Raw genomic sequence first — 26,484 nt, forward strand, 5'->3', positions numbered from 1 at the left:
CAATCGGCGTGGCCACGATCAGCTGTGAAAGCCCACCGTCAAGGTTGACCTGGAAGACGTTGGAGTTGGACAGAAAGACAGACAGACAGACAGAAAGACATAAACAGACGGATGGATGGGCAAAGAGAGAGAGAGGGAGGGAGGATGGACAGATAGACAGATCAGATAGACATAGATGGACGGACGGATGGATGGATGGATGAATGGACAGAAAGACAGACAGATAGACATAAGCAAACGGATGGATGGACAAAGATGATATAGATGGATGGATGGATGGATGGATGGACGGACAATGGAAGGACGAACAGACATGGTGGGTGGGTGGAGAAAGGGATAGGTGGGTGGGTGGGTGGGTGGAGAAAGGGATAGGTGGGTGGGTGGGTGGACGGATGGGCAGATAGACAAATAGACAGATAGACATAGACAGATGGACAGATAGATAGATGGATGAATGGACGGACAGAAAGATAGATAGACATAAGCAAATGGATGGATGGACAAAGATGATACAGATAGATAGATAGATAGATAGATAGATAGATAGATAGATAGATAGATAGATAGTGGATGGATGGACAATGGAAGGATGGACAGATGGACAGATGATGGATGGCTGGACGGACAGACAGACACGGATGGATGGATGGGTGGACAAAGGGATGGATGGGTGGGTGGATGGATGTACAGATAGATGGATGGATAGATGGACGGACAGAAAGATAGACAGACAGATAAGTGGACAGACAGCCAAGCTCTGCAGAAGACAAGTAGGTGACAGCTGGACCACAATCGGCGTGGCCACGATCAGCTGTGAAAGCCCACCGTCAAGGTTGACCTGGAAGATGTTGGACAGAAAGAGAGACAGACATAAACAGACGGATGGATGGACAAAGAGGGAGGGAGCGAGGATGGACAGATAGACAGATCAGATAGACATGGATGGATGGATGGATGAACGGACAGAAAGATAGACAGATAGACATAAGCAAACGGATGGATGGACAAAGATGATACAGATAGATAAATAGAAAGATAGATAGATGGATGGATGGACAATGGAAGGATGGACAGACAGATGATGGATGGACGGACAGACACAGGGATGGGTGGACAAAGGGGTGGGTGGGTGGGTGGGTGGACGGATGGGCAGATAGATAAATAGACAGATAGACATAGACAGATGGACAGATAGATGGATGGATGAATGGACGGACAGAAACATAGACAAACAGACAGACAGCCAAGCTCTGCAGAAGACAAGTCGGTGACAGCTTGACCGCCATCAGCGTAGCCGCGATCACTGTGAAAGCCCACCGTCAAGGTTGACTTGGAAGACGTTGGAGTTGGCCATCGACTCCCCTCCCCGCCTTCAGATCACAAGATCACCGATCGCCTACTCAAGATCGCCTGCTTAAGATCACAACGGGGATCCGTGGCAGATGCCAGGAGCCATTCTGCCAAGAGGCGGACCCCGAGAGGTCCCGTCTCCCGAAGGATCGGGGTCTACCTCGCTAGGCCCAGGAGGCATCTCACCGTCTTCCTTCCTTCTCCATCGGCCCGGTTCGGGAGTCCACCGGGGAAGGCTGTCCGGGGAGCTGCTGACCAATGAAATGATGGCGGGGGACGAGGGCTGGATGTGGGCGCTTGGAGGAGGACGTTCCTTCGTGGTTCCTGGAGGAACAGAGGAGGAACATCAAAAGAGGACCCGCTGGGGAGAGCTGGATTGGAGTCTACCCTCGAAGAAGGAACTTTCTGGGCCATAATCAACCCAGCCTACCTCACAGGGTTGGTCTTGCAGGGGATGAACCCAAGGGGACAATTGCTCCTGGAGCAAAGCTAGGGTAGATACCCAGCAGACCAACTAAACAGACTAGACTTTTCTTCAAAACAAGGTTTTCCTTCCAAGGTGTGAAACAACCCCGATGCCGTTTTCTCGCAGGCCCGAGGATTTAATTGTGGGATATGTGTGCTGGCTGAGGGACTTTGGACCAATCACCAGGAGACTGGGAGTTCTAGTCCCGCCTTAAGCATGAAAGCCAACTGGGTGATTCTGGGCCAATCACCGGGAGACTGTGAGTTCTAGTCCTGCCTTAGACATGAAAGCCAGCTGGGTGACTCTGGGCCAATCACTGGGAGACTGGGAGTTCTAGTCCCGCCTTAGGCACGAAAGCCAGCTGGGTGACTCTGGGCCAATCACTGGGAGACTGGGAGTTCTATTCCCGCCTTAGGCACGAAAGCCAGCTGGGTGACTCTGGGCCAATCACTGGGAGACTGGGAGATCTAGTTCTGCCTCAGGCATGAAAGCTAACTGGGCGACTTTGAGCTAATATCTGGGAGACTGGGAGTTCTAGTCCCACCTTAAGCATGACAGCCAGCTGGGTGACTTTGGGCCAATCACTGGGAGATTGTGAGTTCTAGTCCCGCCTTAGGCACAAAAGCCAGCTGGGTGACTTTGGGCCAATCACTGGGAGATTATGAGTTCTAGTTCTGCCTCAGGCATGAAAGCCAGCTGGGTGACTTTGGGCCAATCACCAGGAGACTGGGAATTCTAGTCCCGCCTCAGGCATGAAAGCCAGCTGGGTGACTCTGGGCCAATCACTGGGAGATTGTGAGTTCTAGTCCCGCCTTAGGAATGAAAGCTAACTGGGCGACTTTGAGCTAATATCTGGGAGACTGGGAGTTCTAGTCCCACCTTAAGCATGACAGCCAGCTGGGTGACTTTGGGTCAATCACTGGGAGATTGTGAGTTCTAGTCCCGCCTTAGGCACAAAAGCCAGCTGGGTGACTTTGGGCCAATCACTGGGAGATTGTGAGTTCTAGTTCTGCCTCAGGCATGAAAGCCAGCTGGGTGACTTTGGGCCAATCACCAGGAGACTGGGAATTCTAGTCCCGCCTCAGGCATGAAAGCCAGCTGGGTGACTCTGGGCCAATCACTGGGAGATTGTGAGTTCTAGTCCCGCCTTAGGCATGAAAGCTAACTGGGCGACTTTGAGCTAATATCTGGGAGACTGGGAATTCTAGTCCCACATTAGGCAGAAAAGCCAGCTGGGTGACTCTGGGCCAATCACTGGGAGACTGGGAGTTCTAGTCCCGCCTTAGGCATGAAAGCTAACTGGGTGACTTTGAGCTAATCTCTGGGAGAATGTGAGTTCTAGTTCTGCCTCAGGCATAACAGCCAGCTGGGTGACTCTGGGCCAATCACTGGGAGATTGTGAGTTCTAGTTCCGCCTCAGGCATGAAAGACAGCTGGGTGACTCTGGGCCAATCACTGGGAGATTGTGAGTTCTAGTTCCGCCTCAGGCATGAAAGCCAGCTGGGTTACTTTGGGCCAATCACCAGGAGACTGGGAATTCTAGTCCCGCCTCAGGCATGAAAGCCAGCTGGGTGACTTTGAGCCAATCACTGGGAGATTGTGAATTCTAGTTCCGCCTCAGGCACGAAAGCCAGCTGGGTGACTCTAGGCCAATCCCCGGGAGACGGTGAGTTCTAGTCCGACCTTAGACGCGAGACCCAATTAGGTGACGTTGGCCCAGTCCCACTTCGCAGAGCCGTCGTCGTGGGGGAAGCAGGGGGAGGAAAAAGAATTAGGATTGTTTGCCCCCCCTCGAGTTATCTATAAAAATAACAGCGGGGCGTAAATAAATACACACACAAATAAGCAAACACACAAACAAACACAGGCCGATGAAGGTTTGTCTCGTTTGTGGAACTAACCTTCGTACGCCATCGCTGCCTCCACTTTCCGCCCCGGTGGGTTTCTCTCATGGGGCCTGTTGGCGTATCCATGGGGCAGGAGGGGCTGTTGGGCGGGCTTTTCCCCGTGACCGGCTTCGGAGCTTTGGGGAAGGCAGGGGTCAGGTGGGGGGCCTGCCGAGATACAAGAAGAGACAGGTGGGTCATGGGTTCAGAAGCTACCCTCCCTTGGGGGGGGGAGGAGGAAGAGGACGATGACGACTGTTGAGTCCTTGGTGCTCTTGCAGACATTTCATGGCCCAACTAGGGAACATCAGTGCTGGAAGGAAGGAAGGAAGGAAGGAAGGAAGGAAGGAAGGAAGGAAGGAAGGACTGTGGGGTCCTTGGTGCTCTCTGACTGTGGTGGTTTTCTTGCAGACATTTCATGACCCAACTAGGGAACATCAGTGCTGGAAGGAAGGAAGGAAGGAAGGAAGGAAGGACTGTAGGGTCCTTGGTGCTCTCTGACTGTGGTGGTTTTCTTGCAGACATTTCATGACCCAACTAGGGAACATCATCAGTGCTGGAAGGAGGAAGAGGAATAATAATAATAATATGGGGATTTGTTTGGCTGTTTTCTTGCAGACGTTTCATGACCCAACTAGGGAACGTCATCAGTGCTAGAAGGGAGGGGGGTTTGCGAGGAGGAGGAGGAAGGTTGCAAATGGCAATCACATGGCCCAAAATGCTGCCATGGTCACAAAGACACACTGCTTGCCAAGCATCCCAGTTTTGACCTTGACGATGCCACAACGGTCGTACGTGCGTGGACCAGTTCTCGGCCACCCTTTTCCGTGCAGCTGTAATTGTGAGCAGTCCTTAAACCAGGGGTGTCAAACGGCTGGCCTGTAGGCCGGTTGCATCCCACGGAGGCCGCGCCCACCCCAGCTCCAGCGACGCGAAAAAAGCCGCGACACGTCAGGCTACGCAACGCGTTTGACGCCCGTGCCCTAAACGAACGATGGTTACGTCAAAGAACATCTGTGCTTCGTTTCTTCCTACGGATGGGTGATGCCGCAACTCCCATCAGGCACAACTCGTATGTCCTCCTGGCTGGGGACGATGGGAGTTCCACCACAAAATCTGGGGGAGAGGGAGAGGCATGGCTAAGTGATGAAATTTGGAGATGTGAGACAGACGGGACCTCCATATATATATATGTGTGTCCTACCTAGCTCAGCATTGCGCATCCTTGGTGAATTGAAGAGCAGTGGGCTTCAACTCCCAGAATTCTCAGCAACGGCTATTGTGGAATTCTGGGAGTTGAAGTCCACATGAAAAGGAGTGGACTTCAACTCCCAGAATTCTCAGGAACGGCTGTTGTGGAATTCTGGGAGTTGAAGTCCACATGAAAAGGAGTGGACTTCAACTCCCAGAATTCTCAGCAACGGCTATTGTGGAATTCTGGGAGTTGAAGTCCACATTTCCCGGACACTGCCAAGGTTGGGAAGCTCTGTCCTCGTTGACGGCTTTGACCATCTTCTCCCAACCCCAGACCTACCGAACCGTCCTCTTCTTCCCCCTCGGTGTCTCTCCTTCTCCCCTGTTGCTCTTTGTTTGCCCATCGTGACTTTGGGGGTCAGCGGTCTGGCCACGGGGATGTCCTTCAGGCAGTTGAGCAACCCATGGAGAGGACTGGTGGCCGGACTCCACTCTGGGTCAGGAAGAAGAAGAAGAAGAAGAAGAAGAAGAAGAAGAAGAAGAAGAAGAAGAAGAAGAAGAAGAAGAAGAAGAAGAAGAAGAAGAAGAAGAAGAAGAAAAGAAGAAGAAGAAGAAGAAGAAGAAGAAGAAGAAGAAGAAGAAGAAGAAGAAGAAGAAGAAGAAGACTCAAGGGGGGAAAGCTGCAGGGATCTCCGAAGACATTGGCATCATGGTGGCTTCCATTAGAACCTGTTCTTCAGGGATGGGAAATGGGGAAGCCCCTCACTACGGGCACCTAGGTAAACCCAGACGCAGTTCCCAGGCTGGGCGGGAACCCCTGAACCAGCTCCTTCCTTCCTTCTCCCTTTTCTCCAGCATCTGACCTGGGTTTGGTTTCCCTTCTTGACTTCCCAGAATTGAAATCCCCGTCACTTTCTACGTCTTCTCAAAGCCAGAGATGTAGGCTTCACTTCAGTTGTCCCCATCCCATCCTGGCCTTGCTTTCTTGTATTGGGTGGGGGGCATGAGGATCATCTTGACTTCTTCATCCTCTCCCCAAGTCAACCCTGACTTTTACTTCGTCTCCCCAGCTCAATCTTGACTACTTCTTCGTCGTCCCAGCTCAACCTGGACTTCTTCATCTTCCCAAGTCAACCTTGACTTCTTTACCTCCCTAGGTCTACTCTGACTTCTTCATCTCCCCAGGTCAATTTTGACTTCTTCATCATCTCCCCAACATAACCCTGACTTCTTCATCTCCCCAGGTCAACCTTGACTTCCTCTTCATCCCCCCAGGTCAAGCTTGACTTCTTCATCTTCCCAAGTCAACCTTGAGTTCTTTACCTCCCTAGGTCTACCCTGACTCCTTCTTCATCTCCCCAGGTCAACCCTGACTTCTACATCTCCCCAGGTCAACCTTGACTTCTTCATCATCTCCCAACATAACCCTGACTTCTTCATCGCCCGAGGTCAACCTTGACTTCTTCATCCCCCCAGCATAATCCTTCTTCATCCCCCCAGGGCAACCTTGACTTCTTCCCCAAGTCAACCTTTACATCCCCAGGTCAACCTTCTTCATCTCCCCAGGTCAACCTTGACTTCTTCTTCATCTCCCCAACATAATCCTGACTTCTTCATTTCCCCAGGTCAACCTTAACTTCTACTTCATCTCCCCAGGTCAAGCTTGACTTCTTCATCTTCCCAAGTCAACCTTGACTTCCTTACCTCCCTAGGTCTACCCTGACTCCTTCTTCATCTCCCCAGGTCAACCCTGACTCCTTCTTCATCTCCCCAGGTCAACCTTGACTTCTTCATCATCTCCCCAACATAACCCTGACTTCTTCATTTTCCCAGGTCAACCTTGACTTTTTCTTCCCCCCAGCATAATCCTTCTTCATCTCCCCAGGTCAACCTTTACCTCTCTAGGTCTACCCTGACTTCTTCTTCATCTTCCCAGGTCAACCTTGACTTCTACATCTCCCCAAGTCAACCTTCTTCATCTCCCCAGGTCAGCCTTGACTTCTTCATTATCTCCCCAACATAACCCTGACTTCTTCATCTCCCCAGGTCAACCTTGACTTCTTCATCCCCTCCCCCCAGCATAACCTTGACTTCTTCTTCTTCATCTCCTCAGCTCAACCTTGGCCACAATCACTCAACTAGGGAATGCAAAAATTTGGGGGGGGGGAAAGAAACGACAGCCTTCCCACCCTTCAAGATGTGCTCCCCACACCCTCCCTACATGGTTTCTGCCTCACCATCCGAATACGGGATCGAAAGTTCCAGCTTGGACCCGGATTCTCTGGCACCAAGAGAGAAGCTGCTCCTCGGAAGGCCAAAGTGGGGGTAGCCCTTCTCTTCCAAGATATCCTCGTGGCCTCGCAGAGGGAGTTCTTCCTCAGATTTAACTGGGGGGAGACAAATGAAGGTATCTCTACTGCAGGTGCTTCCTTCTCCTATCTCTCTTTCCTTCCTTCCTTCCTTCCTTCTGTCCTTCCTTCCTTTTCCCATATCTCCTTCTTCCCTCCCCTTCCTTCATTTTTTCTTGCCATTCCCTTCCCTTCCTTTTCCTTCCCTTCATTACTTCTTCTTTCCATCTGTTCTCTCCTTCCTTCCATCCTTTCTTCTTTCCTCCATTTCCCTTTTTTCTCTTTCTTTCCTTCTCCTGTCTCTCTTTCCTTCTTTCTTCTTTCTCCTTCCTTCCTCCTTTCTTCTTGCCATTCCCTTCTCTTCTTTTTCCTTCCCTTCATTACTCCTTCTTTCCATCTGTTATCTCTCCTTCCTTCCATCCTTTCTTCTTTCCTCCCTTTCCCTTTTTTCTCTTTCTTTCCTTCTCCTCTCTTTCCTTCTTCTTTCTCCTTCCTTCCTCCTTTCTTTTTGCCATTCCCTTCCTTTCCTTTCCTTACTCCTTCCTGCCTTCCTCTATCTCTCTCCTTCCTTCTTTCCCTTCCTTCCTTCTTCCCCTCTCCCTTTTCTTTCATTCCTTCCCCATCTCTCCTTCCTTCCTTCTCTTTCCTCCCTCCCTTCCTTTTCTCTTTCCCTCTCTCCCTTTCTTTCTTTCCTTCCTTCCTCCTCCCTCCCTCTTCTCCCTCCCTCCCTCCCTCCCTCTCTTTCTTTCTTTCTCTTTTTCTTTCTTCCTTTCTTTTTCTCTCTTGTCCTTCCTTCCTTCCTTCTTTCCCCTCTCCCTTTTCTCTTTCATTCCTTCCCCATCTCTCCTTCCTTCTTTCCTCCCTTCCTTCCTTCTTTTCTCTTTCCCTCGGTCCCTTTTTCTTTCCTTCTTTTTTCTTTCCTTCCTTCCTCCTCCCTCCCTGTTCCCCTCCCTCTCTTTCTTTCTTTCTCTTTCTTTTTCTTTCCTCCTTTCTTTTTCTCTCTTGTCCTTTCTTCCTTCCTTCCTTCCTTCCCCTCTCCCTTTTCTCTTTCGTTCCTTCCCCATCTCTCCTTCCTTCCTTCTTTCCTCCCTTCCTTCCTTCTTTTCTCTTTCTGTCCCTTTTTCTTTCTTTCTTTCTTTTTTCCTTCCTTCCTCCTCCCTCCCTGTTCCCCTCCCTCTTTCTTTCTTTCTTTCTTTTTCTTTCCTCCTTTCTTTTTCTCTCTTGTCCTTTCTTCCTTCCTTCTTTCTTCCCTTCCTTCCTTCTTTTCTCTTTCCCTCTCTCCTTCTTTCTTTCTTTCTTTCTTTCTTTTTCTTTCCTCCCTTCCTCCTCCCTACCTCTTCTCCCTCCCTCCCTGTCTCTCTTTCTTTCTCTTTCTTTTTCTTTTTCTCTCTTGTCCTTCCTTCCTTCTTTCCTCCCTCCCTCCTTCTTCTTTTCTTTCCCTCTTTCCCTCTCTCCCTGCCAGTTTGGACCGATGTTCCAGTTCCTTCCTCCCTCCCTCCCTCCCCTTCTCCCAGTGCTTGAGGGCAGCCATGAAACTCAACCCCCAAAAACACACCTGGAGGGAAGAAGCTTACCACAAACGGCCGAGGTGCCGGATCGCTCTGGGGTTTTCTCCCAGCTTCCACTTGCATGGAAAACCACCAATGCAGGCTCTCCCTGCGGGTCCTGCCACGAGGAGCTGCCGCCCACCTGCTCTATTTTAACTGCAGACACCCAGAAACGCGGCCCTTAGTCCCGTCTTTGCTGGAGACAAGAACAGGAAGCGAGCCCCTTCTCTACCAACCCCACTCCCACCCTCGGCAGCCAGGAAACTTCCCCCCAGCAAGATGGGATTTGGGATCGGCAGCCACAGGACCACCAGCAAGCCACGCACCTGCCGGAAATGACAAGAGTTGGAAGGGACCTTGGAGGTCTTCTAGTCCAACCCCCTTGATCAAGCAGGAAACCCTTCCCTCCTCCTCCTCCTCTTCTTCCTCCTCCACCTCCTCCTCCTCCTTCTTCTCAAAATAACAGAAGGGGCCTTGGAGGTCTTCTAGTCCAACCCCTGATCAAGTAGGGGACCCCTCCTCCTCCTCCCTCCCTCCCTCCCTCCTTTCCATCAACCCATCATCCATCTCTCTCTCCCACCTGGAAAATTTGGTCTCCTGCCCCCCTCGGGCTGGGGGATGGAAGGGTTCCCCTTGGCTGCCAACGAAGACCCTGGTCCTTCTCTGGGGTTGGGGACCCCCAGTTCCTCTTCGGAAGCTTCCCTCTTAACTGCAGACGGGAACGGTAAGGAGGAATGAAAATCGAGACATTGGAAGATTGTTTTTTTTTTTAAAAAAAAACCAGTTGAAAAACACGGTGCTGTAATTCTAACAGGGACCACATGGAAAAGTTGAAACTGGCTCATTTAGGCGGGCGTCAGATCCTTTTCCAATTGCTTGTGTGTGTGTGTGTGTGTGTGTGTGTTATTAAATGAATCACTGCAGTTGCTAAGTTAGTAACGTGGTAGTGGTAGTGGTGATGGTGGTGGAGGAGGAGGAAGAAGAAGAGGAGCAGAAGGAGGAAGAGAAGACAAGGAGGAGGAAGAAGAAGAGGAAGGAGGAGGAGGAGAATAAGAGGAAGATGATGAGAAGATGAGGAGGAGGAGAAGACGAGGAGGAAGAAGAACAAGAAGAAGAAGAGGAGGAAGAGAAGAAGAAGAGGAGGAGGAGGAAGAAGAAGAAGAAGAGGAGGAGGAGGAGGAGCAGAAGGAGGAAGAGAAGACGAGGAGGAAGAAGAAGAGGAGGAGGAGAAGAGGAGGAGGAAGAGGAAGAAGAAGAGGAGAAGGAGAAGAAGATGAGAAGACAAGGAGGAGGAGGAAGAGGAAGAAGAAGAGAAGGAGGAGAAGAAGAAGAAGATGAGAAGACGAGGAGGAGGAGGAGGAGACGAGGACGAAGAAGGAAGAAGAGGAGGAGGAGGAGGAAGAGAAGAAGAGGAGGAAGAAGAAGAAGAAGAGGAGGAGGAAGGAGCAGAAAGAGGAAGAGAAGATGAGGAGGAGAAAGAAGATGAAGAGGAGGAGGAGAAGAAGATGAGAAGACGAGGAGGAGGAGGAGGAGGAGGATGAGAAGACAAGGAGGAGGAGGAAGAAGGAAGAAGAGGAGGAAGAAGAAGAAGAGGAGGAGGAGGAAGAAGAGGAGCAGAAGGAGGAAGAGAAGATGATGAGGAGGAAGAAGATGAAGAGGAGGAGGAGGAAGGAGGGGGAGGAGAAGAAGAAGAAGAAGAAGAAGAAGAAGAAGAAGAAGAAGAAGAAGAAGAAGAAGGGAGGAGGAGAAGACGAGGAGGAGGAAGAAGAAGAAGAGGAAGAGGAGGAGGAGGAAGAAGAAGAAGAGGAGGAGGAGGAGGAAAGGGTCTCATGCCTGAGCAGAGAGCTGGACTAGAAGACCTCCAAGGTCTCTTCCAGCGCCACTATTTTGTTATTCTGTCATTCTGCAATTCAGTTATTCCGCAATTCGGTTCAACTCTTCCCTTATTTTGTAATTCTGTGATCCCACCATTTCGTCCAGCTCTTGTGTCACTCTGTCATTCGGTTATTCTGTCATTCTGTCCGGCGTCCTTCTGTTATTCTGTCATTCTACAGTTCGGTTATTATTCTATCATTCTGCTATTCTATTATTTGGTGATTCGTCGGTTATTCGGCTCTTCGGTTATTCTGTTCTTTGATTGTTCTGCGTAGATGTCCTTTCCTCTCCTGAAATGTACACATACGAGTACCTCCTTCTGCCTGCAGGAGTCCATCTTACTCTTTTCTGGAATGAAATTCCTACAGCACCCACCAGGGGGGAATTTACTGCACTGAGCCTTAATTACAGCTAATCCTGGATTTATAGCAATTCACTTAGTAACCATTCAAAGTTACAACGGCCCTGAAAAAGGTGACGATTATTCATACTTAACAGCTGTTGTGGCATCCCCAGGGCCACGGGATCAAAATCCAAACGCTGGGCAACCGGCTCATCTTTACGACAGTCGCAGTATCCCGGGATTCACACGATCCCCTTGACCGGCGAAGCCAAATGGGGAAGTCAAATTTATTTAACAGCCGGGTTACCAACTTAAACCCCGGCTGTGATTCGCTTCAGCAAGCATGGCGAGAACGATGGGTAACGTGGTGCCAAACTCGCTGAGCGAAACGTTTCACTTAGCAGAACAGAAATTGGGGCTCCATTGAGGTCGTAAATTGAGGACTGCCGGTATTCGTTCGGGGGGGCCTGCGTTGGCTCCCACCACAGGAGGGAGGCGTCCGAGGAGAATCGACAGTCAGCTAAAAGAAGGGGAAGGTGGATCGAGACTCACCTTGCCTGGGTAAGGCGTCATTCCTGCCTCCCCGTTGCCTGACTCCGAGGGTCTCGGATCGCCTCTGGATGGAAGCCTTCAAGGGGCCTTGGGGGCTACGGCCAGGCTGCAGGGTAACCAGCTCCTTCAGGCACTTCAGCAACCCTTGGAGGGGTTTCTCTTCCGACCTTGCTTCTACAGAAGAGGAAGAAGATAAGAGATAAGATGATAAGATGAGATAAGATGATATGAGATGAGGGATGGGATGAGATGGGATAGGGTGATAAGATGGGATGAGGTAAGGTGAGATGAGATTAGGGATAGGATAGGATAATAAGATAAGACGAGACGAAACGAGACGATAGGATAGGATAGGATAGGATAAGATAGGATAGGATAGGATAGGATAGGGTGAGAAGATAAGATGAGATAAGATAAGATGATAAGATGAGATGAGATATAAGATGGATAGGATAGGATAATAAGACGAGATGAGACGATAGGATAGGATAGGATAGGGTGAGAAGATAAGATGAAATGAGATAAGACGAGATAAGATGATAAGATGAGATATAAGATGGATAGGATAGGATAATAAGATAAGACGAGACGAGATGATAGGATAGGATAGGATAGGATAGGGTGAGAAGATAAGATGAGATAAGATGAGATGAGATATAAAATGGATAGGATAGGATGATAAGATGATGAGATGATAAGGTAAGGTAAAGTAGGGTAGTGTAGGGTAATGTAGGGTAGGATAGGATAGGATAGGACGAGAGGAGAGTGGAATGGAGAGGAGAGGAATGGAATGGAGAGGAGTGGAATGGAGAGGAGAGGAGTGGAATGGAAAGGAGAGGAGTGGAATGGAAAGGAGAGGAGAGGAGTGGAATGGAGAGGAGAGGAATGGAATGGAGAGGAGAGCAGAGGAGTGGAATGGAGAGGAGAGGAGAGGAATGGAAAGGAGAGGAATGGAATGGAGAGGAGAGGAGTGGAATGGAGAGGAGAGGAATGGAATGGAGAGGAGAGGAGTGGAATGGAGAGGAGAGGAATGGAATGGAGAGGAGAGGAATGGAATGGAGAGGAGTGGAATGAGGAGAGGAGAGGAATGGAGAGGAGAGGAATGGAATGGAATGGAGAGGAGAGGAGAGGAGAGAATGGAAAGGAGAGGAGTGAGGGGAGAGGAATGGAGAGGATAAGACTGTCATAACTTTGAACTGTCCTGAAACGAACAGTCATGAGTCGAGGACTACCACAATCCTTGTTGCTGCTCACTTCAACTGAGGCCACCTGCTCACCCTGTTTCCCGGCCCTGCCTAAATGTCCCAGGAGCAGAGATGCATCGCAGAGTGAAAAGCACATCTGCATGCTATGCAGTTAGTCCTAAACACATCCCAGGGGGTTGGACTAGAAGACCTCCAAGGTCCCTTCCGGCTCTGTTATTCTGTTAATGGCTTTGTCCCCATCCGAGTTCCCAAATTACAAACCTGGCACCGACTTTGGCGATGCCTCGCCGGACCTTTTCAGAAGCTCCTTTTCAGCCGCAGCCTCGGGCACCGTCTTTCCGTCCTCAGATTGGCGGCCAGCCTCAGAGATGCTTTGCAAAGTTCCCGGCGATACGGGTTCCTCTGCCCCTCCATCCCCCCAGGAACGGGATTGGTCCAGACAGCCAGAATCTGCAGAAGAGTCTTTACAATAAAGAAGATGAAGGATAGGATAGGATAGGATAGGATACGATAGGATACGATACGATACGATACGATACGATAAGGTAAGGTAGAATAGAATAGAAATAGAAATAGAATAGAATAGAATAGAATAGAATAGAATAGAATAGAATAGAATAGAAATAGAATAGAACGGAACAGAACAGAAATAGAATAGAACAGAACAGAATAGAAAATATGGAACGGAATAGAATAGAAAATATGAAATGAAATGGAACAGAATGGAACAGGATAGAATAGAAAATATGGAATGGAGTGGAAGAGAACAGAACGGAACAGAATAGAATAGAAAATACGGAATGGAGTCGAAGAGAACAGAACGGAACAGAATAGAGTAGAAAATATGGAGTGGAGTGGAATGGAATGGAATAGAACGGAACAGAATGGAAGAGAATAGAATAGAAAAAATGGAATGGAATAGAACAGAACGGAACAGAATAGAGTAGAAAATATGGAATAGAGTGGAAGAGAACAGAACGGAACAGAATAGAATAGAAAATATGGAATGGAGTGGAAGAGAACAGAACGGAACAGAATAGAATAGAAAATATGGAGTGGAGTGGAATGGAATGGAACAGAACAGAAAGGAACAGAATGGAAGAGAATAGAATAGAAAATATGGAATAGAACAGAACAGAATGGAATGGAGTGAAATGGAACAGAACAGAATAGATGTTTTCAGTTTGAACAGTCACTAAACATACTGTTGTCAGTTGAGGACTACCCGTAAAGATGAATGTATCTTTTTGTCCATTATTTTCTGGAGGGAATTCCTCCAGAGTACACTATTCAATAAATAAACACTGCCCTTGGTTTTTGTTTTTTTTGATCCCGCGTTCGATTCCACATTTCTCCAGCCTTTCAAGGTCCAGGGGCGCCTTTGTGGTCGCAAACATCTCCGCGAGGAGACTGAACTGATGGTAACCAGCTTGGATCCAATTTTTGCAACGGGAAGGGATATCAAACCTGTGGGAAGGGCCGGATGAAGAAGACAGGGGGCCGGAAGACCCTTCCTTAAACTTACCATCAGTGTCCAGCCTCGGGTCCATTTCTGGGCTGTGCTTCTGCTCCATCGAGAGACGAGGACACCAAAGGAAAAGACCTTCCTCGGATTTCAGCTGCCTTTCGGCTAGGTTCTCCTTGGTCAACGACTCTGCACAGGCTGCTACTTCTGCATCAACAGGAAGAAAAATAAGACTAGAATCAACATCATGTGAAGTGTTAATACGGGTGATCCTCAACTTACAACAGTTTGTTTAGAGACTGCTCAAACTTACGAAGGCATTGATAAAAGGGACAGAGGACCGTTCTCCACACATATGACCCTTGCAGCATCCCCACAGTTATGTGATCAAAATTCAGATGCTTGGCAACTGATTCACAGTTATGACAGTGTTAATGACAATGGCACCGAAAAGAAGGATTTCTGACCGCACTTACAACTGTTGCAGCATCCCCACAATCATGGGATCAAAATTCAGACACTTGGCAACTGATCCAGGACGGTGGCAATGACAACAGCCCTGAAAAAAGAGACTGAGGACCTTGTTTCACACTGACCATCCTTGTAGATCTCATTTTGTGACCTGCTGGCAAGCAAAGTCAACAAGGAAGTTGGAATCACATACCAATCGGGCGACTAACTTATCAACTGCAATGATTCACTTAACCACGATGGCAAGAAAGGTTGTAAAATGGAGCAAAACTCAGTTAATAAGTGTCTTGCTGAAGAACTGAAATATTTGTGGTTGTAAGCCAAGGACTACTGGTACCGCAAAGCCTCTGATCAACACAGAACGTCTTATCCAGCAGAGAGGGTGTCTCAGTAGCTCATCAGAGAGTACAGGGGGATGGCCTGCCAGTGGATGAGGAGACCTGTGTGATCCACAGTCTCGCTTCTGTGTATTGTACAAGTTGCCGTTTTCCCTTCAGAGAAGTACCTTTTCAATATGGGTTGTCCTCGACTTATGACAGGGGTTGGCAACCTTAAACACTGAAAGAGCCACTTGGACCCATTTCCCAGAGAAAAGAAAACACTGGGAGCCGCAAAACCTGCACATGCACGCGCGCGCACAAGAAAGGGGGAGCTTGATTGAAGAGTTTAATTAAAAAGAAATAGAGGCTACTGTGATGAGTTCTCTCTCCCTCTCTCTCTCTCCGCCCCTCTCTCTCCCTCTCTCTCTCCCCCCCCTCTCTCTCCCTCTCTCTGATCTGCTCACCTGGCAAGCTGGCTTCACGCTGTTCTCCGACAAGCTGACACACATTCTTATTGGGCTGGCTCTCCTGCCCTTGGTCTGCCAGTCCTCTTCCCCCACTCAGTGTGTGTGTGTGTGTGTGTGTGTGAGAGAGAGAGAGAGAGAGAGAGAGAGAGAGAGAGAAGCTGCTTTCTGCTGCTTCCTGCTTCCTGCAGAGACGCAGCAAAGGCAGGAGCCCCGCCCAATAGGCTTGTCGGCTTGTTGGAGAGCAGCATGAGCCAGAAGATCGGAGAGAGAGAGAGAAGAGAGAGAAGGGAAGCGCACGTGCCTCTCTCTGTCTCTGTCTCTCTCTCTCTGCAACTGGCGAAGGAGGACTGGAGCCGCAGCAGAAGGCTGAAAGAGCTGCATGCGGCTCCGGAGCCACAGGTTGCCGCCCCGTGACTTATGACCATAATTGAGCCCAAAATTTCTGTAATTAAGAAAGACAGTTATTAAGCAAATTTACCCCCATTTTAGGAAGTTTCTTGCTGCAGTTATGAAGTGAATCACTGCTGTTGTTAAGAGAATAATACAATTGCAAAGTTGTGAAGTAACCCTAACCCCAACCCTTTCTCATTGACTTTGCTTGTCAGAAGGTTACAAAAGGGGATTACGTGATTCTGGAACACTGTTGACCGTCATAAATAGGAGTCAGTTGCAAAGCATCCAAATTTTGATCCCGCGACTACGGGGAAATGCTGCAACGGTGGTAAATCACTTTTTTTTCCACTTAGAACGGTCACGAAACGAACGGCCGTAACTTGAGGACTACCTGTCTCGTCCCAGTGAAGGACCAACCTGCTCCCTTCAATCCCTGAGCATCGCAGGGGGCAAACGTGCCTTGGCTGGTGGGCTCCGACCAGTCTCCCTCTGGGCTGCTGCTGCTGGGAGTCTTCGCTGGGCTGGAGGCACTCAGGGAAACCAAGCTGGTTAAGGGTTCGAGTCGTCCGAAGTGTGGAGAACTCTTCAACTGGACAGCGGGACTCGCTGGAAAAAAAAAAAAGATCAGACGCTCACAAATTCCCGCAACTCTCACAAACTCCCGCAAGGTATTTCCACCGTTCAGCGAAGTCCAGGCAGGGATCTGCGTGTGATTGGCGGGGGGGGGAATGTTTCACAACTCCTGGGAGCCAAGGACAACCGAGAAGAATGAAGAGGAAATCAGTCACGATCCCATCGGATGCCCCATCGGAGGAGAAGTTCAAACAGGGACCATCCGACAGGGGTGGCATGTTTGGAAAGGCCAGGGCGTGAGGACAAAGCTGTCCCGGGAGCCTCCAGCATGAGAGAGAGGTGGCCAATCGGATGGGGAGCTGCCTACTCTCACAATTGCAGGAGAGGATCAGCTGCGGACAGGCAGAGAGGCAGCAGATTCCCTCTGACGAAGAACAGCTGCCTCCCCCGCGCAATCCGAAGGCCCGGAGAGTGGAGGGGAGGCAAGCTCCAAGAAGATCTGCCAAGTTGCTGGCGAGGAGGCCGCTTTGTCCCTCCTCATAAGGAACACCCGATTTGAGGTTTAAATCGGGTGTCTCCATCGGGTGACAATTGTCTAGCTTTGGCACCCACTTCCCCGGCCTTTGTAAACTCCGCTTTGGACCGTGATTCTGCTTTGGACCACGTTTTTGCTTTGGACCGTGTTTCTTCCCTGCGGACCCTGACCCTTACTTGTCGACTACAGACCCTCGCCTGTGGACTTTGCACCTTGTTTTGGGACTCTGGACTTCCTCCTTGCCTTCTGAATCGGCTCTAGTGACTATTCACTTCGTGTCTACGGAGATTCTCAGTCATCCAGGCCACGGTTGTCCCAAAGGTGCTTTTTCAGGAGGTAACTGGACTACTCAGATGACCTTGAGGACCCAGGTAAACCTCCAAGTGGCTTCAACGACTCTCTAAAACAGTGATGGCGAACCTTTTAGAGCCCGAGTTCCCAAACTGCAACCCAAAACCCACTTATTTATCGCCGGGTGCCAGGTGGGCGTGGCCCACTGGGTGGGCATGGCTGTGGTGGTCATAACAGACTGGGTGGGTGTGGCCAAGCTGGGCATGGTCACCTCGATGTTGCTCGTGGGGAGGGACACCTGTGGGGGCCAGGCAGGGTTGGGGGAGATCCGGGGGGTCTCTGGCAGGTGGGGGCGGTGGGCAGGAGGCTCGTCCTGTGGGGTGAGGCTGGGTGAGGCGAGGCAGGGTGGGGGTGCCATTGTCGCAGGGGATGGGGCAGCTGCTGCCTGACACCATTGGCCCCCGCACACAGAGGCCAGCGAGCGCATGGGGGCCGACACTGCCCATCAGCAGCCACAGCCTGCCGGCCCCTCTATAGGCACACTCTGGGACTCTGCAGCCCATCGCCAGCAGTTCAGAGAAGCCGCCTCTGAGCTGGACGGACGGCCGACAGCTGAGGAGGCGATGCAGTGGGTCGTGCCCTTGAAAAGGAGAGCATGCAAGGCCAGGAGGGATGGGATGGGGGGGGAAGGAGGGAAACCAGCCATGTTGGGATGCATCCGGCCACGTGGGAGCTCAGCGAGTTAGCGGGTGGCTGGTTGAAGAGGGACAGTTGCCATCTCCAGGGTATGGTGCGTGTTCCCACAGAGAGGGCTCTGAGTGCTGCCTCTGGCACGCGTGCCATAGGTTCGCCCCCACTGCTCTAAAAGGATGCAAATGACCAGCTGTCCGCAAGGAGAATAAATCCTTCCATTTCCCCACCATCCAGTCAAAGCCGAAGAAGCTTCTTGGATCAGAAGCGAAACGTCTTCAAAGGAAAAACAAGAAAGTCCAGCTGCCTCGTAAAAAAAAACACTTTGGGGACTATTCACTTTCGTTTGTGGGCCTGGGTTGTACCGACAATGGGCGGCTGCCTTTGGGGAAATTTGGGGTAGAGATTCACCAGCTTTGTAGAGCCATTCGTTGTAGGATGGTAGAGCAATAAAGGACTCTTTCGAAGCCTGCCTCTGCCTGGGCCAGTAGTTCCCCATCCTTCCTGCCTTTGCAGATCAGTGGTGGTGGGGGGAGAGGGAATGGTCCAATGTGAGTGGCAGGTGCGTGCGCTTGCGTGCATAGCTCCATCTGCACGAGCGGCGAGCCCTCGCATGTGACGCTCCATTTGTGCCCGCCGCTTGCACAAACGGAGCTTCACGTGCGTGTTACGGTTCCGGCTAATGAAACATTCTAAAGAACTTCCAGGCATTTATTTTCCTAAAAGTCTTTTATTGTTACAAAATGTCGGCACAGGCACAACGGAGGCATGCTAGGATCTAAGTGCTCTTCCTCTGAGCAGTTACATTATCAGCATGTTCCCTCCCTAAATTAGCTGTCATATCTCACACTATCCAATTGGCGGGAAGGTCAAAGGTTTTCTTCCTCTTTCTTTCCCCGGGCTTTACCCCCAACCCCCATTCTGCTCTGTATTAACCCCGTAATTACCAGACAATTCTGCATATTGTCAAAAGCAAGAATATACAATAGTTGCAGCGTTGACAGTGCGCTTCCGAGTGCCCACCACTCGCGCAGATGAGTGCACACGCTCGCCCACCGCTTGTGTGGCCCGGTTCCAAACAGGCCATGGCCCAGGGCATTGGGGGACCTCTGGCTTAGGTGACCCGGGTCGTAACAAAATCTGCTCAGCCGTGCGGCCGAGGCGCTTACCGTGGCCTCGGCCTTCGCTGCCGCCAGCCGGCGTGGATCGCTCCAGACCTGCGTGCACGTGTCCGCAAAGGAACTCTGGAATTTCATTAACCAGCTTCATGAGGGCGCAGAGGTGGTGGCTGCTTTGATCCCTACCTGTGTGGGGAATAGGGACTTCAGGGGAAGGCCGGAATAGATGAGGGAAAGGACGCCGTCCCAGTGTGGCCACTTCTGAGTGGAAAATTACGGAGGAAGTGACCTTGCCCTTAATCCGTAACTCTCCCCTTCAAATGTGTTACAACGCCCAGAGGCCTGACCTAGAACAGCCCCAGGCTTAAACCATTGGGCATTCCTGTCCCGGCACATCTGGAGGGTAATGACATGAGAAGGACGATGGAAAGAAACGTCGCCCCGATTCTTTTCCGCTCTTACCTGCCTCGTCGCCCGCTGCAGCTAGATGCTCCTCGGCGCTGTCCAGCTGCAGGTTGCAGAATTCTTTCATGTCCTCTGGACAAGGGGGCTCTCCACCTGGGGGGGGAGGGGAAGAGAGAGGTCACCGACCAGCCAAAGGATGTACTGGCTCAGCCCGTTTGATCGATGCTGTCGCAGAGTAAGGAAACGGACATCAGTTGAGGTAAGTTGTGAAAAAAGTCAGGTTCTACATCTAGGCAAGAAAAACCAAATGCACAGGTATAGTATAGGGGGTACCTGGCTCAATAGTAGCAACTGTGAGAGGGACTTCAGAGTCCTAGTGTACAATCCCTTAAATAGGAGCCAGTCGTGTGCTGCAGCTGCCAAAAAGGCCAACATAGTGCTAGGCTGCATTAACGGAGGGACAGAATCAAGATCACGTGAAGCGTTAATACCACTTTACAAGGCCTTGGTAAGGCCAAACTTGGAACACAGCATCCCTGTTTTGGTCACCACGATGTAAAAAAGATGTTGAGACTCTAGAATAGCGTTTCTCAACGTTTGTGTGACGGCGACCCCTGTCACACAAACGTGCCGCGCATGCGCGGTGCTGCCCCCTGAGGGGGGAAAATGGCGGATCGCATTGTTTGCTGACCCCCGTAAAATGGTTGATCAACCCCAAATGGGGTCGCGACCCATAGGTTGAGAACCGCTGCTCTAGAACATTGGTTCTCAACCTGTGGGTCGGGACCCCATTTGGGGTCGAACGACCATTTCACGGGGGTCACCAAACAACGCAGTCCGCCATTTTTTTCCCCCTTTTCCTTAGCTGTGCTCCTCCCTTTTATTCTATTGGCTTTTGAAAGCCAATAGAATAGATTCTCTTGAATAGAGTCTAATTCTATTGGCTTTCAAAAGCCAATAGGAATTGTCCAGGCTGTCTCTGCCCTGCTAAGCCCGCCAAAAGTCCCCTTCTGCAAACGGTGCTGCACCAGTTGAGTAGTCCTCGACTTACGACCGATTGAGTAGTCCTCGATTTACGACCGGTTGGGGGTCGCGGCATTAAAAAGGTTGAGAACCACTGCTCTAGAAAGAGTGCAGAGAAGAGCAACAAAGAGGATCAGGGGACTGGAAGCTAAAACATATAAGGAACAGTTGCTGGAATTGTGTATCTAGTTTAACGAAGAGAAGGACGAGGGGGGACAGGATAGCAGTCTTCCAGTATCTCAGGGGCTGCCCCAAAGAAGAGGGAGTCAAGCTATTCTCCAAAGCGCCTGAAGGCAGGACAAGAAGCAACGGATGGAAACTCATCAAGGAGAGAAGCAACCTAGAACTAAGGAGAAACTTCCTGACAGTGAGAACAATTAAACCAGTGGAACCACCTGCGTCCAGAAGCAGTGAATGCTCCAACACTGGAGGTTTTTACAAAGAGACTGGACAGCTATTTGTCCGAAATGGGATAGGTTTTCTGCCTGAGCAGGGGGTTGGACTAGACGACCTCCAAGGTCCCTTCCAACTTTATTATTATTATTAAGTCTGACTGTTTTCCTCCGCTTATGCTCTATGTATACACAGAGTGGTGGGATGCAAATATGTGAACAGCCGGTTCTCGGGGTGGATGCCGCTTCCGGAAGTCCATTCTGGCCCTGGACAACCAAACATTAGCTGTGAGATTGAAGTAATATCGTATGTTTTGTAATCTATTAAATGTTACAATAGTCGGTTGATCTAATTTTTATGAAGATATAAGTAAAATATAAGCTGATTAAAAAGGATGTTATATCGAGATACAGATAAGACAGATATAAAAAATATAGTATTTCTATAATGCATGACGTAAAATATTGGGATGATGTTCCTCAATGGGAAAATTTAGACAGTCGGACGACTAATATGAAGAAATGATGATTGATAAGAATTGGATTGGACATAAGCGAACAAAAATTATAAAAAGAGGATTGATGCTGAACTAACGAGATGATGGTTATGAGAATAATATAAGCTGGGGGCAAAATGTTACATGTAGAGATTATTATTATTTGTATAAATATAAAAAATGGCTATGCCTAATCCGAAATGGTATAGAGTTTCCTGCCTGAGCAGGGGGTTGGACTAGATGACCTCCAAGCACCTTCCAATTTTATTTATTTATTTAAACTTCCTGACAGGGAGAACAATTAATCAGTGGAACAGCCTGCCTCCAGAAGCAGTAAATGCTCCATCACTGGAAGTTTTTAAGAAGAGACTGGACAGCCATTTGTCCAAAATGGTGTAGGGTTTCCTGCCTGAGCAGTGGGTTGGACTAGATGACCTCCAAGGTCCCTTCCAACTTTACTACTACTACTACTACTACTACTACTACTACTACTACTATTATTATTATTATTATTATTATTATTGATCATTGCAGTCAGCCAGATGTTCAGACTGGATTTGGCACTATTATTATTATTATTATCATTATTATTATTATCATTATCATTATTATTATTATTATGGATCATCGCACAGTCAGCCAGATGTTCAGACTGGATTTGGCATTTTGTCTACCTATCGAGTCCTTACCCAGGACCTGGGATAGGCAGATGTGGATGTTTGATGGTATTACAGATATCGTCGCAGGATGGAAGCAGTTCCTAATAAGGCCGCCTTTTGCAATTGACTAATAGCGAATTTGTCAATGCCAATGGTGTTCAAGTGGTGCTCCAGTTGTTTTGGGATTGCACCCAAGGAGCCTATGACTATTGGTACTACCCTTGCTTGCTTTTGACACAGTCTTTCTATTTCTATTTGTAGGTCTTTGTATTTTGTTATCTTCTCCAGTTCTTTCTCTTCTATTCTGCTGTCTCCAGGCACTGCCACATCCACTATCCAGACTTTTTTGTCTGTCTTATCGACAATTGTTAAGTCCGGGGTGTTATGTTGCAGGTGTTTGTCTGTTTCAATTCTGAAATCCCAGAGCAGTTTAATTTTATCATTTTCTATGACTTTCTCTATTTTATGATCCCACCAGTTCTCGCTTACAGGTAAATGATATTTCTTGCAGTTCTTCCAATGCACCATTGTTGCTACTTTGTCATGCCACTGCTTGTAGTTAGTCTGTGCGATCTTATTATTTATTTATTTATTTATTTATTTATTTATTATTTATTATTATTATTAATATACTGAAAATATTAAGAATTATATTTTAACTAAGGTAGAAGAAGGAAAATACAAATGGGAGAAGGGAAGACCAAAGAAACGTATTATTAGTAATAGTAATAGTAGTAAAGTTGGAAGGGACCTTGGAGGTCATCTAGTCCAACCCCCTGCTCGGGCAGGAAACCCTACACCATTTCGGACAAATGGCTGTCCAGTCTCTTCTTAAAAACTTCCAGTGTTGGAGCATTTACTGCTTCTGGAGGCAGGCTGTTCCACTGATTAATTGTTCTCACTGTCAGGAAGTTTCTCCTTAGTTCTAGGTTGCTTCTCTCCTTGATTAGTTTCCACCCGTTGCTTCTTGTCCTGCCTTCAGGTGCTTTGGAAAATAGCTTAATTCCCTCTTCTTTATGGCAGCCCCTGAGATATTGGAATACTGCTATCATGTCCCCCCTTGTCCTTCTCTTCGTTAAACTAGACATACCCAATTCTAGCAACCGTTCCTTATATGTTTTAGCCTCCAGTCCCCTAATCATCTTTGTTGCTCTTCTCTGTACTCTTTCTAGAGTCTCAACATCTTTTTTACATCGTGGTGACCAAAACTGGATGCAGTATTCCAAGTGTGGCCTTACCAAGGCATTGAAGAGTGGTATTAATACTTCGCGTGATCTTGATTCTATCCCTCTGTTAATGCAGCCTAGTACTGTGTTGGCCTTTTTGGCAGCTGCAGCACACTGCTGGCTCATATTTAACTGATTGTCTACTAGGACTCCGAGGTCCCTCTCACAGTTACTACTATTGAGCATGGTGCCACCTATGCTGTACTTGTGCATTTGGTTTTTCTTGCCTAAATGTAGAACCTTGCTTTTTTCACCATTGAATTTCATTTTGTTAGTTAGTGCCCAGTGTTCAAGTCTGTCCAGATCTTTCTGTATCTTAAGCCTGTCTTCTGGAGTGTTGGCTATTCCTGCCAGCTTGGTGTCGTCTGCAAATTTGATGAGTTCCCCATCTATCCCTTCATCCAAATCGTTGATGAAGATGTTGAAGAGTACTGGGCCCAGAACAGAGCCCTGGGGCACCCCACTACACACTTCCCTCCATATAGATGCAGTTCCATTGAGGACCACTCGCTGAGTACGGCCGGTCAGCCAGCTACGGATCCATCTGGTGGTGGTTCTGTCTACCCCACATTTTTCTATCTTGTCAAGTAGTAGGTTGTGATCTACTTTATCAAATGCCTTACTGAAGTCCAAGTAAATTATGTCCACAGCATTCCTCTGATCCACTAATTTTGTCACTTGGTCAAAGAATGCAATAAGATTTGTCTGGCATGATCTATTTTTGACAAACCCATGTTCATTATGGAACTATCAAACGTAATCATGATTGACCGTTAATTCATTATTACCGTCCTTTTTTTCCCCCTTGTTAAAATATAAACCAAGACAATGCGCCGTACACCAGGTGCGGGAGCTTGTTATAGTTAAAAAACAATAAAATAGCTATAATAATAATAATAATAATAATAACAACAACAACAACAAAATTAGCTATCATAGTCTGCCGAAGTGGTGCGAACTGGCTGAATCCCACCCCTGTATACACAGTACAAGGCAGTGAGCCCTGTGCAGATCTGAATGTTGGGGGAAAACACCAACCACTTCACAAACGCATGGCACAACATGGGGGAACAAACCCATCAGGACCAGAGTCAGCCGTTCGTCTGCATTTGAAAGATGAAGGCGGCTCCTTCGAAGACAGCAAAGTCCACATTCTGGACAGAGAGGGCCGCTGGTTCAAAAGAGGGGTCCAAGAGGCCATCTAGACCAAAACTGAACCGCTCTCCCTCAACAGAGGGGGGGGATACGACACCATCCATCTCCAGTCTACAACACAAATCCTTTCAGCAGTTTGAAGAAGGCTCCTCACCCATTTGCACTGCTCAGGTGATCCTGAGGACACAGATAAACCCCCCGGTGGTCTCAATGGCTCTCTCTAAGGAGGCAAATGACCAGCGGTCTGCAAGGAGTATAAATCCTTCCGCTCCCCACCATCCAGTCAGAGCTGAAGAAGCTTGTGGGACGAGAAGCGAAATGTCTTCAAAGAAAAACAAGAAAGTCCCATGAAGACACAGATAAGCTTCCAAGTGGCCTCAACGACTCTCTCAAAGGAGGCAAATGACCAGCGGTCTGCGAGGAGTATAAATCCTTCCGTTCCCCACCATCCAGTCAGAGCGGATGGTGAAGATGAGAAGCGAAATTTCTTCAAAGAAAAACAAGAAAGTCCCATGAAGACACAGATAAGCTTCCAAGTGGCCTCAACGCCTCTCTCAAAGGAGGCAAATGACCAGCGGTCTGCGAGGAGTATAAATCCTTCCGTTCCCCACCATCCAGTCAGAGTGGATGGTGAAGATGAGAAGCAAAACGTCTTCAAAGAAAAATAAGGAAGTCCAGTTGCCTCCTGAAAAAGTACCGTTGCGTACTCTCCTCACCCTGGACTCTTGTTTGGAAAGTTTAGAGCAGCCCCCCCCAGCCCGAGATCCATGGACCAGCACCAGGCCACAACACACCAGCAACCAGGCCGCGCAAACAAGCGAAGCCCCATCCACGGGATGCAGGCAAGCACACAAAACCACGCCGCCTTCGGTCGGCGGGAAAACATCTTTACACAAAACCGGTCCCTGCTGCCCAAAAGGTTGAGTGGGGGGGGGGCTGGTTGATGGGATGCTATATTGTCCTCGGTTGAAGGACGAAAGGGTGGGACGTCTCCCCCATTTTAACCTAGTTTGTGTGAAAAGCTATGCTTTGGCGCACAAGGCACAAAAAACCTGCGTACCCCACGGAATCCTGTCTGCAGGATCCTTTCGTTTGTGTGTCCCTCTGCAAAATAAGGGGGGGCTTCTTACCATGGGTTTTGTCGCCTTCCTCGGCAAAAGGCCGGCGTCTTCCCCAGCTGAGTCTGGGGCTCTTAGCAGTCTCGTCTGATTGGCGGGTCAAGGAAGAGAAGTTGACGGTGGGCACCGAATGACCTGCGGAGAGAGGAGACACCAGAGAGACGAAACTTGTAAAAAAAAAACCCGAGGATTCGAATCGGTGGAGAGAAGACACCAACCGAAACACAACGGCACCACCTAGGACTCGAATCGCCCAGGAAAGATTTGAGTCGGGAGGCAGGGTCAGGGGCCTAAAGCCCCTCCACTCCCAACTCAAAATGTAGGCTTCAAAATATTCAGGGTGAAAAAAAAAAAGTCTTCCACCCCCACCGTATCCTCGCGAGGAAAAAGGGAGAAGCAGAGCCCCGAGGCTCGGTCCCTAAACGAATGGGCTCACCGAGCGAGCGAAGCAAAGAGCACATCTCCAGCATCACTTCTTGGTGTAGGTCCTTCTGACTGCCTTCCAGCAGGGACCACTCCTCCAGCGAGAAGCCGACGGCCACGTCCTCAAAGGTCACCCCATCTGGAGCGCCAGCTGTGCCCGCTGTGCCCTCGTTCTGCGCCTGCAGCCCGAAGCAGAGAAAGAGAGAGAGAGAGAGAGACACCTCCGTGAGCGAGGCGGGGCCCAGACTCGACCGTAATGGATTTCAGAAGCGGGAGCCCTCTCAACGGGACGGATTGGCGCAGGTTTTCCCCCCGGGATCCAACTCTACGCAGGCTCGATCTTCCCGCTAATTTATCGGGTAACGGGCAGGGCAGGACCTGGAGACAGCAGGAGAGAAGAGAAAGAACTGGAAACGATAACAAAATATCAAGACCGGCAAATAGAAATAGCGGTCGAGGGAGAGTCTCAGTCGTCCAGATCCTGGTGGTCCTAAAGG

The 26,484-nt window shown here is 49.2% G+C and overlaps 1 protein-coding gene across 9 annotated transcripts in view; it reads right to left on the reverse strand.

Annotated features, from left to right (window-relative positions):
- Positions 1 to 26,484, reverse strand: part of LOC120317782 (protein KRBA1-like) — a 42,428-nt gene that overhangs the window by 13,900 nt on the left and 2,044 nt on the right. For 4 of the 9 annotated variants that reach the window (XM_039364698.1, XM_039364657.1, XM_039364639.1 and 1 more), the window contains exons 2-15: positions 26,001 to 26,166; positions 25,577 to 25,699; positions 19,552 to 19,647; positions 19,141 to 19,275; positions 16,300 to 16,488; positions 14,292 to 14,438; positions 13,028 to 13,228; positions 11,562 to 11,735; positions 9,372 to 9,500; positions 8,819 to 8,947; positions 7,134 to 7,283; positions 5,237 to 5,389; positions 3,718 to 3,870; positions 1,537 to 1,674 (exon numbers count right to left, since the gene is read on the reverse strand). In XM_039364698.1, the coding sequence (XP_039220632.1) occupies positions 1,537 to 1,674; positions 3,718 to 3,870; positions 5,237 to 5,389; positions 7,134 to 7,283; positions 8,819 to 8,947; positions 9,372 to 9,500; positions 11,562 to 11,735; positions 13,028 to 13,228; positions 14,292 to 14,438; positions 16,300 to 16,488; positions 19,141 to 19,275; positions 19,552 to 19,647; positions 25,577 to 25,699; positions 26,001 to 26,034 (1,951 nt within the window). In that variant the 5' untranslated portion in view covers positions 26,035 to 26,166. Of the gene's footprint in view, positions 1 to 1,536; positions 1,675 to 3,717; positions 3,871 to 5,236; positions 5,390 to 7,133; positions 7,284 to 8,818; positions 8,948 to 9,371; positions 9,501 to 11,561; positions 11,736 to 13,027; positions 13,229 to 14,291; positions 14,439 to 16,299; positions 16,489 to 19,140; positions 19,276 to 19,551; positions 19,648 to 25,576; positions 25,700 to 26,000; positions 26,366 to 26,484 lie in introns of all 9 variants that reach the window. The other 5 variants (XM_039364666.1, XM_039364648.1, XM_039364692.1 and 2 more) reach the window with 5 other exon arrangements.

Source organism: Crotalus tigris, unplaced genomic scaffold (assembly GCF_016545835.1).
Source record: "Crotalus tigris isolate CLP2741 ecotype Arizona unplaced genomic scaffold, ASM1654583v1 scf7180000017592.2434428, whole genome shotgun sequence".
NCBI lineage: Eukaryota > Metazoa > Chordata > Lepidosauria > Squamata > Viperidae > Crotalus > Crotalus tigris.